Genomic DNA, 14894 nt, shown 5'->3' with positions numbered 1-14894 from the left:
GCCGAGGGGCCGCTGAGAGGCCGGGAGGAGGATCCTGGATGGCCCAAGGGGTAGGGGGATGTGACACCGGGGATGGGCACCCATGGCCTCACGGGACCAGGCGATGGGTGGGCGAGGATGAGGGTGAGCAGGGCACCCTTGGCAGCGTCCCGCGCAGGGTGACACACAGGGATGGCAGGGCTGCAGCAGCCATTGGCAGGGCTGCCATTCCTCTGGCACGTGTCACCCTGTGGGAGCAGGGACCCCTGTCTGGGGCCGACTGGGGTGCCCACCGTGAGAGCATCCCAGCCTGCGCCCCCAGACCCATCCATTGGCCGTCGAGCTGGCAGCGCACGGGACTGGGGGGATCGATGGGCTGCGGCGGGTTGGGTCACTGATATCATTAACCTCAGGGAGGCAGCCCGGCCGCGCCGCTCAGAGGTTAATTAAAAAGAAAAGTGCAATGAAACGCGGCAGCGGTGGCGGGGGGGGCGGGGAGGGGGGGTGCGACGCGGCGGCACTGGTGCGGGCAGCGGGCACGGTGCTGCTGGGGCTGACGCTGATTGCATGTCCCAGCACAGGCTGTCACGTAGGGGGTTGGGGGTGCGGGACCTTGTGGGGGGAGCAGGTGACACCCAGGCTGGCCCTGTCCCACGTGTGTGGGGTGCCCAGGTGGGATAGTGTGGGGGGCTGTGTGTCTGTGTGTGTGTGCGTGCGTGTGTGTGACCATCAGTGTACGCATTTGGGTACTTGACACACATGGGCATGGGGACACCTGTGTGCCCCAGAGCCAGGGGGACCCAGCCATCCTGGTGAGGGACATGGTGAGGGCCGTGCCACGCCATGCCACGCCATGTGGGAGGAAGAAGAGCCGTCGCAGAGGAAGCCCCATCCTTCCTCCTCCTCCCATCCCAGCCCAGCTCTATTCTTAGCCCCGGTCTGTCCTGCATCCTCCCTGCCCAGGCAGGGTCTGGCCCTGCGCTCCAGCGGGACCCTCCGGGAGGGAGGCTGGGGGGGACCCCACTGCAAGGACCCCATTCCTCCCCGCTCCCTGCCCCCAGCCACCACCGTAACTCTAGACCCGGCAGCTGTCCCACAGCCCCCACGGCATGGCACCACACGGCATGGCATGGCACGGAGGTGGGGGCCAGCCGTCCAGTATGCCGGTGCAGGATCGGACCCTCCTGCCCACTGGTATCTACCCTTGCACAGACCCCAGCATTGCCAGATGTCCCCTGGCCTGTCCCCGTCCTGTGGGCTGGCTGTGGGGGGATGGGGGGGTCCTCTGTTCCCCAGAGCTGGGGGCATGGGGAGGGAGGCAGAGCCCCTGGGGCGGCGGGAAAGGAAGCATGTGGTGGGGGGGAAGGCACATCCAGGGATGGTGTCCCTCCTTATGTGGGGACAGGGGATGGCACCTATGCCCGTATGGGGACTGTGGTGACAGCGTCACTCCTGTCATGGGGACACTGGGGACCCTGCTTGTCCAGGCATCCTGGCGATGTGCTGCTGTGGGTTTGGGGACCTGGGAACGCTGCCTCAGTGGGTTTGGGGGCCAGGGGGCTGTTCCCCAGCCTGGGGCAGGGGCTGTGGGGCAGGGCACCCACCATGACCAGGTCTACGGTGGCCTGTCTGTCCACGATGGTCCGCGGTGACCCCCGTGTGGTGGGGCAGTCCCTGGGCCATGGCAGGGGTGGTGGGGTCAGCACGGCAGCACCGCATTCCTGCTCCCAGCGGGGCGATCTGGTTACTGGCTGGCCCGGCTGTCAGCCCCGCGATTAATCTTCCCGGGTGCCCTTTGGAATTTGCCGCCCAAGGCCCCACGGGGTGTGGGGGGTTCAGTTGGACACAGGCTGGGGCGGTGGTGCAGGGACCAGTGGCTAGCCCGGCACGGGAGCAGGAGTGGGCCAGGAGAGCAGGATGATGGATGGGGACTGGTGCGATCCCCTCAGCCCCCGCACCGTTCCTGGCGCTGGTGGGGTGATGGCAGCCTGGCCAGGGCAGGTGGCATGGGCATGTGCCTGCCTGAGCTGGGGATGGGGACAAGGACAGGGATGGGGATGAGGATGGTGACAGGGCTCACCAGTTCAGCTCGCTGGGAGGACCCCTCGGCCGCGCTGGGGACCCTCCCTGCCCCCCCAGCCCCTGCACTGCAGCGGGTGCGTGGTGCCACCGAGCTGCTGGCAGAACCACCGGGTGCGGGTGCTGTGTAATCGTGGAGCGGGAGAGGGGCCCGCGCCGCCCGCGTGATTGGGGATCACATGCAATTAGCCGCCAGACGGAGACGCGGCGTTTCAATAACCCACTGAATTGATTTAGGGAGAGCGGGACCGGGCGGGTGGCAGCCGCCGCAAGATGAGCCTTGTCCCCACTGGGAACGGGTCTCCGGGGACACCCACCGGACCCTGCCCGCCCCGTGGGCAGCAGGACCCCCTGCCCTGGCTGGGGATGGGCTGCAGATGGGTGCGGGGGGGCCTGGAGCCCAGCATGGGCAAGGGGCAGCATTAATGGGGGGCTGGAGGTGGGGCTCGCTGCCCTCCCGTGGTACCCTCAGCCTGGCATCGCCCAGGGGTCTTTCTGCCCCATGGGGGTCGGGCATCCCTCACACCCCCCCCGCCTAGGGATGCGCCGTGGCAAGGCAGGGATCTGCCTGCTCAGCATCCCCTACCCACTGCCAGGGATCCCGCTCCTGCCTTCCCAGTTGGACGGTGACGATGGAGCTGTTGTGGTGGGAGTGAGCCTGGACCCTGCCTGCAGCCCTGTCACGGCCTGGCAGAGCCTTGGCTGGACCGGGAAAGGGCACATGGATGCTGCTGGGCCCCAGCATGCCATGATGCCGGCACACTGGGGAGGGCATTGATGCCAGCACGGCTGCAGTGGGGCCTCAGCCTGGTGTGTGCATGGAGCATCCGTGATCACTAAGCCCGGTGATGCCCTGGCAGGGCTGGGGGTCTCATGGCACATCCCAGTGCCCCATCCCCCCAGGTGGGCGCTGCTGCTGGTAGCTGCCGGCCAGGAGTGGGAATGCCGGGGAGCCGACCATGATTCTGCCTGTGGCGCAGCAGGGAGCAGGACGGGAGCATCGTCCTGCTGGGCACGGAGCCGCTGGCTCCACCGGGACCGAGGGCTTCCTGCGAGGAAGGTGGGACAAGGAGGGGAAGACAATAAAACCCAGGAAATGCTCTGAATAGCCAAGGTAACCGCTGCGCCGGGCCCGCGCCGCCGGCACTGAGCCCAGCCGGAAGCCTCGGGGTGCTGGGGGCGGCCAGACAGGGAGCGGGGCAGCAGGGACCCTCTGGCAACCCCAGCACCGGCCGCACTGCGCGGTGCATTGGGCTGGGCTGAGCCCTCACTGGCTGCCCGTGTTCCCAAATTTGCCGTGATTTGCCCTAAAAACCCTGACCGTGGGTCTCTCCCGTTGAACTGCAGCATGTTTTACTGGCAGGGGGTCAGTGTGGAGGAGGGGGGTCCAGTGGGGCTGTGGGGAAAGACCATGGCTGGTGTTGTCTGTTCCCGCAGTGCCGGGGCAGGGTGCCGGCACCGGGGGTGCGCAGCCCCACGTATGGGAGTATGCACGGGGCCAGGGGGCAGGGAGGCAGGAGCACCCATCCTGCGTCTCCCACCCTGCCTGGGGCTGTGGAACGCCCCCCGCCCAGCCATGCCCTGGGACCCTGCAGGGGAGAGGGGAGCATCCCTGGCTGGGATGGCTCCAGGGCAGCCGGCTGCCCGTGCCCACGGCTCCTTTGCTGGGGGCGAAGTGTGGCCGGTTGGAGCCGAGGGCACCAGATGCCATCCCACGGTGTGTGTCCATGCACTGTCTCGGCAGTGCCGTAAGGTTCAGGCTGGGGTCCTCTCCTGCCCCGGGCAGGTCCCAGGTGAACATGGGCTCGGCCGGTGCCCCTCACTAGGGCCGTGGCCGTGGGCGTGCGGTCGGCCGCGCCGAGCTCCCCCGAGCCTCCCAGCGCCAAGTGATTTATGGCCGGGGGAAGCGCGCGGCGCAGACAGATCGGGCCATAAAACCGGGGCAGGAAGTCGCCCAACTTCAAAGGCTGCGCGGGGCTGCGGCCGCAACAATAGCGGGGCCAGTGAGCACCGTGCCGTGGCACCCACACCATGGCACCCACGCCATGGCACCGATGCTGTCCCAGCCCTGGGGACCTGGGTGGCACCTCCCTGTCTGCCAGCACCCCACACCTGCACCCTGTGCCCACCCTGTGCCTCCCATGTGTGCATCCCGTGTGCATCCCGTGTGCATCCCATGCGCACAGACGGTCAGGGCACGGGGCTGGCTGTGGGGCCCCCCTGTGGGCGTTGAGACCCCCCCTCCATGGTGGTCCCATCCCACAGAGCCCGGTGGGGCGTGCCGGGGCGGTGGTCCCGTGGTGTGAGCACAGCCCCAGCGTGCATCCCCTCCGCACTGTGCCCGACGGCACGCAGGAAGGCCGGGGGGGGCGCGGGCAGCCGCAGCCTCGCAGACAAAGGGCCGGAGGAAACGCCGCCGTCCAAGATAAACCGGGAAAGGTGAGGGGGTGCCCTCCCGCCCCCGCTCCCACGGCCCTGCCGCGCGTCCGCGCCTGGAGATTGCTGGGGGCACCCGCCCTGTCGCCACCCAGCACCTGGAGGATGCCGGGCCCGGGCTCTTCCTTGCAGCCGGGGCTGGGGACGCCAAAGGGGACACTGGCAGAGCTGGTTGCTGGGTCTGGGTGCCATGGCTGCTCCCATCACCAGCCCAGGCTGGCCCGAGCTCCCCTGGGTACTACACCAGTCCCAGCCCCCTGTCCCATGGTGGGGACAGCATGGCTGCGGGCGGTGTCAGGGTCTTGGGGGCTGGTGGGGGCTGCCAAGTGGTGAAGGGGCTCCCTGTGGCTAACGCCACTTTCCCAGATGCCCACAGCCACATCCCCCAGGGCCAGGACAGGACCAGCTGCAGCTACTCCGTCCACAGGAAGGTGCCCCCCTGCTCCACGTTCCCACGGTAGTGGGGCGTCCCGGTGCCAGCGCCGGTGCCCATATCCGCGGGAAGCCGGCAGGAAGCCGGGTACTGCTGTTCCGCCCGCCCCGGTCCCGCTGCCTCCGCGCTGGGCATGGTGGGGGCCAGTCGGTGCCGGCACGGTGCCGGAGGGCGTGCGGGCACAGCATGCCGGCCCGTCAGAACCGCACGGCGTCGTTTAAAGACGATCAGGCGGTGACAGGAATTAAATTGTGTTTTGATTTTCTCATTAGCCTAATCTCCAGCGTGCCTCGTTACAGGGTAATTTCCCCGTGCCGACATGACAGCTCATTCCCACCATGACAGCCATATGCCAGCATGCCCGTGCCATGCGTTGGTGGTCACCGGGGTGCCCGGCAAGGACGGCCATGTCCCCCGATGGGTCCGGTGGGCGCTCCCAGGGTGGGCTGCAGCATGGGACGGGGGTCAGGGTGTGGGGTGATGCTGTCTGGGCCCTGTCACATGTGTCCCCACGGTGCCCATCCATCCTGCGCCCCGCAGAGAGGCACTGGCAGGTCCCGCTGTGCCGCGGGCTGGCAGATGAGCGGGGCCCTGCCGTGCGGCCCGGCAGCTGGCCTGGCAGCACGGTGCTGCCATGCCGGCAGTGCCTGGGCTGGAGCCGGGAGGCCATGGTGATGCCGTGTGTGGGGGTCACGGGGCTGGCCCCATGCACCGGGTCCCCGGGTGCTGCCCCACTCACCCCGGCAATGGGGTGTGAAGGTGGTGGCAGGCGCGGGCAGCTCATTTGTCTCTGTCAGGAGGCAGCGCACGGGAGACAGTGCTGCCAGAGCGTGGTGGGGACCGTGGAGCCGGGGATGCTCAGCATGCCTGTGGCAGCCCCACTCGCCTGTGGCACGGCCGGTGCCAGCACCATGTGCCAGCTGCCCAGGTGGCATTGGGAGTCTGGCCCCTGTGCCCACCCGTGGGACCCCTGGGGTGAGCACTCATGGGGCAGCTGCTTTACATGAGCCCTTTGGAGGGGGCTGTGCTGTGCCCCTCTGCTGGGCACCTACAGAGTCTTGTGGGGGTCACCACCCCACAGCCTCCCCGTGGGGACCAGCTCCCCAAGGTCCCACTGTCCCACCCATTGTCTATGCCAAGGGGCAGCAGGAAAGGGGGGATGAGTCCCAGCAAAGGGTGGTGGGGAGAGGCCGTGGGGCAGGAGGGGGGCAGCAGGATGGGGTGCTTGGGGACCTTGGCATAGGCGATGGTAGTGGTGATGCCATTCCCCTGGGGTTTGCCATGCCCCCAGTGCCCCCTACCCTGGCACTCCATAGTGGCCCCCAGCCACACAGGCTGCAGGGCTGTGGGGGCCGTGGGGGTGAGGGGTCCCTCCGAGGGGTCCCTCACGTCCTTCTGGCAGCCCTGTGATGAGTTAGTCCTCCTGCTGAGCTGCCCTGTTGCTGCTCGCCCAGGACGGGGGCTGCAGGACCTGTCTGCACCCACAGGCTCCTGGCACGGCTGGAGCATCCCTGCAGCATGGTGGGCAACCCATGGCAGCACATCCCTGCCCTGGCGTCACCCCAGGGGCTGAGGTGGGGCCATTTGTCCCTTCACCCGGCTCCAATCCCTTCACTGGACCCAGGACCCTCTGGGCTGGGGGATGCCAGTGTCCCCATTGCAGAGCCAGGGTCGCCCCAGGGACCTGAGGGCAGGCGAGCGGAAGCCCCAAGGGTGCCAGCCCCCTGGCCATCGGGAGCCATGCTGGGGGCTGTGCTGTGACCGGGCCCTGCCCAGGTCCTCCCGAGCAAGGCTGCGCAGCCTGTGCCGCCCCCCAGGTTAGGGCCGGTGGAACGAGGGGCTCAGGTTTCCCTCTCTGCCGGGCTGGAGCCTGGGGCCATTAGCCCCCTCGGAGCATGACGGGGGACGGGATATCAAAGTGCCTTCACCCCGTGCTAAGCGGCGTGACCATGGCTCGCAGCTGGCCCCCACCGACCCCACGGCCAGACCAGGGGTGTGGGACCCCATCCTGGCACCTGTCCATGTACCGCTGCCCCCTGGCACTGCCCATGGCCTCAGCCTGTGCCGGGGACAAGCATCAGGGACCGGGGGCTCCCCACACCCCCGAGTCCATCCTCACCCCCGGGCTTCCTCTGCTCCCCTGGGCTCATCATGCATCCCTCAGCCAAGCTCTTCCTGCCCCCCCCACTGCGTTCCCCCTGTGAACCCCAATCTCCACGGCTGCCTGGGGCTCCCCCTGCATCCCCAGCCTCTCCCTGCCCCCTGGGCTTCCCCGAACCCCCCATCTCCCCTTGCTCCCCTTGCAAACCCTGCACTCGGGGGTGCCCCACCACCACCAGCTGCCCCCAGCCCCTGCTGGACTCTGGCACCCCACGGCGGCGGGGGGCGGGGGGGGGGGGACGGGCACGGTGCAGCCCCAGGCCCCGGCAGGCGATGGGGCCAGGCCGGGCTGCGGGCAGGGGCCCGCTGGCACCGACCCCCGCACTAGCCCCTGCTCCCGTCCCGGCAGGGGCTCATTTACCAACGTCAGCCCCGCAGTTGGTTTGAATTAGGCTCCTCCGCGGCCGGCGCTGATAAGTGAGGGGGGCGCGGAGCTCGGGGGGGGGGTGCGGGGGGCTCCCCGGCCCCGCTCCCGCTTCCTGCTCTGCCGTCTGTAACCGGCTGCCAGAGCCGCTGCTGAAAGACACGGGGATGGCCCCCGCCTGGCCGCCCGCCGCCCCCGCCGTCCCGCCATCCATCCATCCATCCGTCCGTCCACCCACTCGCCCGCTCCCACGCCCGCGCTGCCCTCCCCGCTCCCCAGCTTGCGACCCCCGCCTGCACCCCCACCCCGCGCCCCTCCGGCTGCCCCGGGGAGGGGGGTTTGGAGCCCCGGTGGGCGTCGGAGGGTGGTGTCGCGGAGCCCGGCCATCGCCTGTGCTGCGGGACAGGGCGGCGGCTATGCCCGGCCAAGCCGTACCTGGGTGCCGACGGGCGGCACCCGTCCTGGGGAGGCCCCCGGCACCGCGGGGCGTTTGTGGGGCCGGGTGGGGGCACAAAGCCCTCCCCCGCTCCCCACCGGCCCGGGGACCCCCGGCCGGCCAGGGATCCCCGTCCCGGGACGAGTGTCCCGCTGACCCTTGGCCTCTGCCCGCGTTTCACCACGTACTTAGCAGCGGCTTTCGGCACGGGGGGGCCGTGGCCGCCCCCGAGTGAGGGATGGCCGACAGCTGGGCCGGGGAGAGGGGCCGGTAACCGGATCCCCCAGCGGCGGCGGCGGCGGCTCGCGGGGTCCCGGGCGCGGGGTCAGCGCCGGTGCGGGGCTGGGGGTGAGGGACGGGCCACGGCCGCGGGGCTGGGGACCCCCGGGGTGGGGGGTTGCGGGGGGGGGGCGCGGGGCGCCTGTAGGGGACAACACGGTGCGGGGCTCCCCAGCAGGACCGCGGGGACGTCCGGCCCAGCTCCAGGACACCGCTCCAAGGGCACCCGTTGCCGGTGTTCAGGGCCCCTCCGTAGCCGCTTTCCAGGGAGAACCCGGGACAAGCGGGAGCCGGCACCTGTTCCTCCTCCGGGAATAGGGACGCAGCCGCCGGATCGTGTTTGCGGCGCCCGGGCGAGGAGGAGCACGGCGCCGGCTCCGGCCCCGCACCGGGGGACCCCCGCACCAGGGGACCCCGGAGCCGCCCCGCGCCGGCAGCTGGGCCCGGGGCCGCCGCACGCCCGACCCCGCCGCGCTCCGGCAGCGGCCCAGATGGCTGCGATATTGTCCCCACAATAGCGGGCTAATTAGGCGAGCGCTGGGGAGCTGGGTGGGGGGGGCGCGTCCCCCGTCCCCCCCCCTCCGCTCAGGCAATCAAAGGGCCCATGACTTTATTACGGCTCATTATGTGCGGGCGGCGGGGGGGCGCGCAGCCTGCGCCGAGGCGACAGGCGTGTTATTTCCCCATCACTCCTCATTGGGATTCTGGCACCGGCGGCGGCGGGAGGGGGCGGGGGGCTAGGAGCGAGGGGGGGGCCGGGACATGCGCCAGGCAGCCGTGACGGTGATTAATCTGTGCCGAGCGCCCGCACAACTGCGCTCGGCCGAGGGGCTGCGCGCCCCCACGCTGCAGAGGAACGGGGGAGGGGGCTGCATCCCACCCCTGCCTCAAACCACGGCCCCAATACCCCCCCAAGCGCTGCACCCGCTGCCCTTGGTGCACCCCCCAACAGCCCAGCCGCCCACCCCCAGAAAGCTGCACCCACTGTCCAGGGCCCCCCCCGCATTGCACACCCCCATAGTGCACCCCATAGCTCTTCCTCACCCAGTGTGGGTGTCCCCCCCCCAACCCTGCAGATGCACCCTACACCACCCCCAGCAGCAGCCCTGCAGGGGGGGCACTGTCCTCCCCCCATACAGCCCCGCTGCTGGGGGTCAGGGGGACTCAGCAGGTCCCCCAGCCCAGCCACCTCCCTCGAAAGACCCCATAGCAACCCCCCAGCACATCGCCCCCAGGACAGAGGAAGGACGCGGGGGGGATTTTCCACAGTTTTATTCAAAAAATAAACTCGAGGAGGAGGTGTATTAAGTTAGGGGGAGCGGGGCAGGGGGTGCAGGAGCAGGGCTGCGCTCCGGGGGGGCAGCGCCTGCCCCCAGCCCCTACCTCCTCTTGTCCTTGATGCTGTAGTGCAGCAGGAGGGGCGCGGGCTGCAAAGCAAGGAAGAGGGTCAGGGCTGCCAGCACCCTCACCCCAGGGCAGACACCCCCTACCCCAGGCCAGAATCCCGGGGTGGGGGGCAGGAGCGACCCCTCCCCACAGGGCATGCAGCATGGAGAGGCCTGGGGCTGCGCCATGAACTTGTCCAACCCCTTCTGGGACCCGTCACCCTCCTGACCCGTGCGGGAACCATGGGCAGGGATGGCTGCGGCATGGCCGTGGGCGCCCTGTGTCGCCGCTCCAGCGAGCGACATTAATCATCCTTGAGTCACCGATTCCTCGCTCCGCCGCCGTGTCCCCAGCACAGCGCTGCCCCAAGCCGCCTCTCGGGGAGGCTTCCCCCCTGCCGGATGCCATTGAGCCCCCCAGCCCGGGATAGGGCCTCTAGGAGCAAATTCCCCCTGTGGCAGGGCCACAGCAGCACGGGTAGCAGTCACACACGTCCCATGGAAGGACACCCACCTTGCCAAACCAGCGTGAGAGCCAGAGCTGCTTCATCGTCATGTGGTCGGGGAGGGCCTCGTTGTTGAACAGGATCTGCACCTACACATGGGGAGGCTGTGTCGGGGGGGGGGGCCCATGATTCCCACCCAGGGCCCGTGACCCCCCCACCCGTTCCCCACCCCACTCACATGCTGCAGCTGCAGCCCCAGGCGGTGGCACAGGACCTTCCGCAGGTGCCGGATCTGTGCCCGCACGGAGCATCTCACGTACTTCTGCTGCAAGAGGCAGAGAGGGTCAGGGGGGTGTGGGTGCCCCCAGCCCCGTGGGACCAGCGCCGACGGGCGGCGAGGTCCCAGCTCCCCTCTGCCCACCCCACCTGGGACCCCACGCACCAAGCCGAGGCCAGAGCAAGGGCTGTGGGGCCAGGTCTGGGCAGAGCCTGGGGGCTCGGGGCCCGGTAAACCGGCAGGGCAGCCACATGGACCCCCGCTCACCTGCAGCACGGCCTTGCTCTTGTCCTTACTGGAGCTGTGGAGGGAAGAGAAGGGGCAGCCTGCCAGCAACGGCGCAGGGAGGCGGGGGGCGGCGGGACATACCCCCCTGCCCCTTCCCTGGGCACAGCCTGGTGCAGAGGTGTGGGCTGCCCCGGGCTGGGTGCCCCCCACCCACCATGGTGCTCCCCCTGCCAGCCCGTCACGCACGCACAGAGCTGAGGCCGGCTGGGCGGCACGAGGCCGGCACGGCGGCCGGGACTGGCAGCTGAGCTGCAGCCATCGATCCCATTACAGCCCCCAGAGCTGTTGCTTATTGACTTTGCTGTCGGAGCCGACAGGCAGCTGTGCAGCGCCCGCTCCGACAGCTATTAACACTGGCAGCCGCCAGGCAGGGCTGTGGCCTCGGGGGGGGGGACGACACACAGTTTGGGCAGCTCCAGGGGGGTGGCAGGACCCTCCCTGGCTCAGGCGGGTCCCCCTTCTACCAGTGCCACAGAGGTGGGGGCATAGGATGCTGCAACGCCCCAAGCGCAGGCCAGCTCCCGATGCCACCCCCGGCCCCCCTCCCCACCACGCCAAGGGGCAGCGGCTCTGCCGGCGTCCCCACAGCCCTGCCTGCGCTGCCAGCACTCACCTCTGCTTCTCCAGGCAGAGCGAGACGTGCTCGTCGTAGCGGAAGTAGTGGGCGCGGGAGTGATCGAAGGTGCTGTAGGGGAGCCCCATGGGGTCGCCCCCAACCGTGTCTGGGGAGATGTGGGGAGGGGGCAGGAGTCAGCCCGCCTCTGCCCCGCCGGCACCACGGCACTGCCTGACTGCCATGGCTGGCTCCCGGAGACGCTGCAGTGTGACCCCCCCTGCTCCAACCCCGCTCTCCCCCTGCAGCCGGTTGCCCCCAGACCCCTCCACGCCACCCCCCGAGCGTGCCCACCCTCGCCGCTGGGCTGCGTCACCCGGTCGAGGCCGCGGGACTGGTAGAATTCCCGGATCCTCTTCTCTTCACCTGTGGACGAGAGGCGAGTGCTGCTCAGGGACACCCCCTTGCCCCATGTCCCCCCCAGCCCAGTAGGACTTCCCGCACCATAGTGCCCAGATGTAGGGGTTCCGAGGCTGTCCCCGTCCCATCCTGCTGCTCTGACCTCAGCTTGGCAACACAGCCAACAGCCAGCGGCTCTTGTGGCCAGACCCTTCTTCATTTGCCTCCTCTGTGTCCCCGGGGGTCTCCACCAACACCCACTACAGGCCAGCAAGCCCTGTCCCTGTCCCTGCCCATGCAGACATGTCTCTGCTGTCATTGTCCCTCACACGTTTCCCCATTTTTCCCCTCTCTGCTGTGGGGCAGGGCACCAGGACCCACGCTGTGTTTGCTGTGCCCCTGTGTCCCCTCCATCCAGCCCAGGCCTCCATCCCTCCGTGGCAGTGCCCAGCACCCCGCGGCCACACAGCAGGCTGAGATTTCTAGAGAGGTGTCCCCAGCGCCGTCCCCATCCCCGTCCTGAGTGACAGTGGCTAATCTCAAGCCCACCGCTGCGCCTGCGGTGCAGGGGCTGCCCTCCCTGCATGCTGCTTTACATTCACCACCACTGACTGTCGGTTCATCGCGCCGTCACTCAGCGTCTGGCCCCAGGGACACTGCTTGTGGAGACAGCTCCGACTCACGCAGCTCCCGTCCCCACAGCCCAGCCCCGCTGTGCCGAGCACGGCCGGCTGCTGGAACCCGAGCACTGACAGCAGGGACCAGAGCCGGTTAAACACACCCTGACGAAGCACCCACCTCCCTGCTCCGTTCCCCACTGAGCTCTGCAGCTGCTCCACCCACCAGCACGGCCAAGGGAACGGTGCAGAGCCCCGGTCCCTGCACCTGAACCTCCCAAACCGCGCAGTGCCAGCGCTGAGCATCCGCCTTGCTCCGCTCCCCATCCCTGAGAAATCCGGCATGCTTCCTGGGCACGGTACCCATAGCCCCCTGACAGCCGCCTCTGTGAGTGGGGGCCATTTGTCATGCCTTCTCCATCACTCTAGGGCTATTTTTACATAGTAAGATGCCCCCACTCGGCCCCACCTCTCCAGCCAGGCTGCAGCAGCCACCACAGATACAGTCAGCAGCATTTTGAAGACCTTGACCCACGGACAGAGTGTCCCACAGCCAGCAAAGAAGCACCTCCCAAAAGTCCCGTTCCTCTCCCTGCCCTGGGCCCTTCCCCTCACAGCTCCTCCCCAGCCTCCACAGGACACCCGTGCCAGGGACACCAGATCCTGTTCCCCTCACATGCCAGGACACTCACTCTCCTGCAGGCCAGGCACCAGTTTGTAGACTATGTCCTGCATGACGCGGTCCAACTTGAGGTTGAGCAGCGGCTGCGTCTCGTGGATCTTGGTGTTGCACATGGGGCAGTACTTGCTGGTCTGCAGGTACTTCACGATGCAGCTCTTGCAGACTGTGGCCAGAGGGAGGGGGTGTCGGGGAAGTCAGGGCGGTGGCACAGCCCCACACCCCCAGACACCCTGTGTTGACCAGGAGGATATGTCCCCCTTGGCCCTCCAGGCAGGAGCCACGGTCCCGGGGCAGCGCTGGACCCACCAGCAGGTAGGGGAGGCTCTGCTGGCCCCCGCCTGGAGGGGGACCCCACACTGCCAGAGCCACACAAGCAGCTGCTGCCGCCCCATGGAGACTCACACGTGTGCAGGCACTCGGTGATGGTGGTGGCGTCGATGAAATACCCAGCGCACAGGCAGCACACGATGTGCTCGTTCAGCTCCTTCATCTTCACCTTCACCTCCTCCTGCAGAGATGCACCATCGTCACCTGGCCCACGGGGCTGGCACCCTGAGGGGCACCCTGCACCGGCGGGCCACACCACCCCAGGCTTTTGCCCTCCGCAGAAGCCCCTGCCTGCCCCACGGTCAGCAGGAACCCCCTGGGACACAGGGGCAGGTCCCGCAGAGACAGCAGGGTGGGGGGCACACAGGACTGTGGGCAGCTCCCACCCCTGCACGGGTGGAGGGATCCCCCCAGGTCGATGCAAAGGGACCTGGCTCCTGGGTCAGCAGCCCTGAGAGCCACCCTGTCCCCAGCCTCACCCCGTGGCCCAGCTCACCCATGGCTTTGCCCCACGGCCCGGCCTCGGAGCCCGTAACGGAGCTGCCACTGTGACAGGGTGGGGGGACGGGGCTGGGGCTGGCCCCTCTCTCCAGCTGCGGGGCCAAGCACCTGCAGGGACGGGGCCACCTGGCACCCACCGTCGCCGGTCCCACCCCCGGCCGGGGCTGGGCGTAAATTACCTGTGCCACACCCCAGCCCTGGCCCCGCCCCTCCAGCGCCTGGCCCCGCCCCCTGCCCCCCTTCCCCGCGCCTGGCCCCGCCCCTCCCAACTGACCACGCCCCCTCGTATGTGTCCCGGCCCCGCCCCCCCGCGGCTCCGCCCTCCCGCGGCGTGGGCGTCCCCCCCGCGCATGCGCAGGCCCGGCCCGCACGGCGCCTGCGCGGCCCCGGCGCCCCCCGAGCGGCGGCGCGGCGCCCTCTTCCGCCCACGCATGCGCCAGCCCCGTGCCCGCCGCCCGCCGCCCGCCGCCGCTCGCCTCGTTCCGGAGCGGATCCATCTTGTAGACGGCCTGGAGCTGGTTCCGCAGCCGCATGGCGATCGCCATCGGGCCCCCCTGAGGAGGCGACGCCATCTTAGAACCTCCTCCGCCTCCCCGCGCACTTCCGGGTTCGGGGCGGGGCGCGGCCGGCACCGCCCGCGCCGCCGACTACAGCTCCCGCCACGCCCCGCGCGCCGCAAGGCATGCCGGGAACGGCCGGGCCGGCGCGGAGCGCGGCCGCCCTCTGCCGGGCGCGGCGGGGAGCGCGGCCCGCTGCTGGCACGGGCGCTGACCTTGACCCCGGTGCTGACCCTGACCCCGACCCGCAGGGCCCGTCCGGGGCGCTCGGCGGGAGGGGACCCCCGACCGGCCCGGTCTGGACCGGCGGGGTGCCGTCCGTCTGCGGGCAACGGCCGCGGAACTGCCCGGAGCCGCTTTGGGGGGAGGGTGGGCACCCCCAATTGGTGGCCAATGGTGGGGGGAGCTCTCTCTTGACAGACAGCAGCCGCCGCCAATCACAGAGGCCCTTGCGCGGGCGTGGTGCCACGGGACGCCGCCAGGGGGCAGCAGAGCACCGCGGGGGCACCGAGGGCGGGGGGGTCGGCAGTGGGGGGGGTCCCGTTTCGCCTCCACCCCGGTGCGGGCGACTAGGGGGGGCCCCGCTGTGCCGAGGGGCGAGTCCCCCCGAGCAGTGACCCCGGGGGCTGCAGGGTCCGCACGGAACCGTGGGGGGCGCGGGGGTGAGGCGGGGGGGACACGTCGGGGGGCGAGCTG

The 14894-nt window shown here is 69.8% G+C and overlaps 1 protein-coding gene across 6 annotated transcripts; it reads right to left on the bottom strand.

Moving 5' to 3' along the window:
- Nucleotides 1-9422: 9422 nt before the first annotated feature.
- Nucleotides 9423-14546, bottom strand: PCGF1 (polycomb group ring finger 1). Of its 6 annotated transcripts, none has more exons than XM_074587030.1 (9): nucleotides 14118-14546; nucleotides 13216-13321; nucleotides 12824-12976; nucleotides 11470-11541; nucleotides 11176-11284; nucleotides 10542-10575; nucleotides 10236-10322; nucleotides 10066-10146; nucleotides 9423-9593 (listed from the first exon to the last, which is right to left on the bottom strand). In XM_074587030.1, the coding sequence occupies exons 1-9, from the start codon at nucleotides 14211-14213 to the stop codon at nucleotides 9546-9548; spliced, it is 786 nt and encodes a 261-aa protein (XP_074443131.1). In that variant the 5' UTR covers nucleotides 14214-14546; the 3' UTR covers nucleotides 9423-9545. The 6 variants fall into 6 exon arrangements, with proteins under 6 accessions (XP_074443131.1, XP_074443128.1, XP_074443130.1 ...); XM_074587027.1 differs by having other exon boundaries at nucleotides 10440-10575; nucleotides 14118-14532; XM_074587029.1 differs by having other exon boundaries at nucleotides 10066-10140; nucleotides 10440-10575; nucleotides 14118-14532.
- Between the last annotated feature and the right edge of the window lie 348 nt (nucleotides 14547-14894).

The sequence above is a fragment of the Larus michahellis genome, chromosome 5 (genome assembly GCF_964199755.1).
Source record: "Larus michahellis chromosome 5, bLarMic1.1, whole genome shotgun sequence".
Classification (NCBI taxonomy): domain Eukaryota; kingdom Metazoa; phylum Chordata; class Aves; order Charadriiformes; family Laridae; genus Larus; species Larus michahellis.
This window is presented reverse-complemented; position numbering and strand designations above follow the sequence as displayed.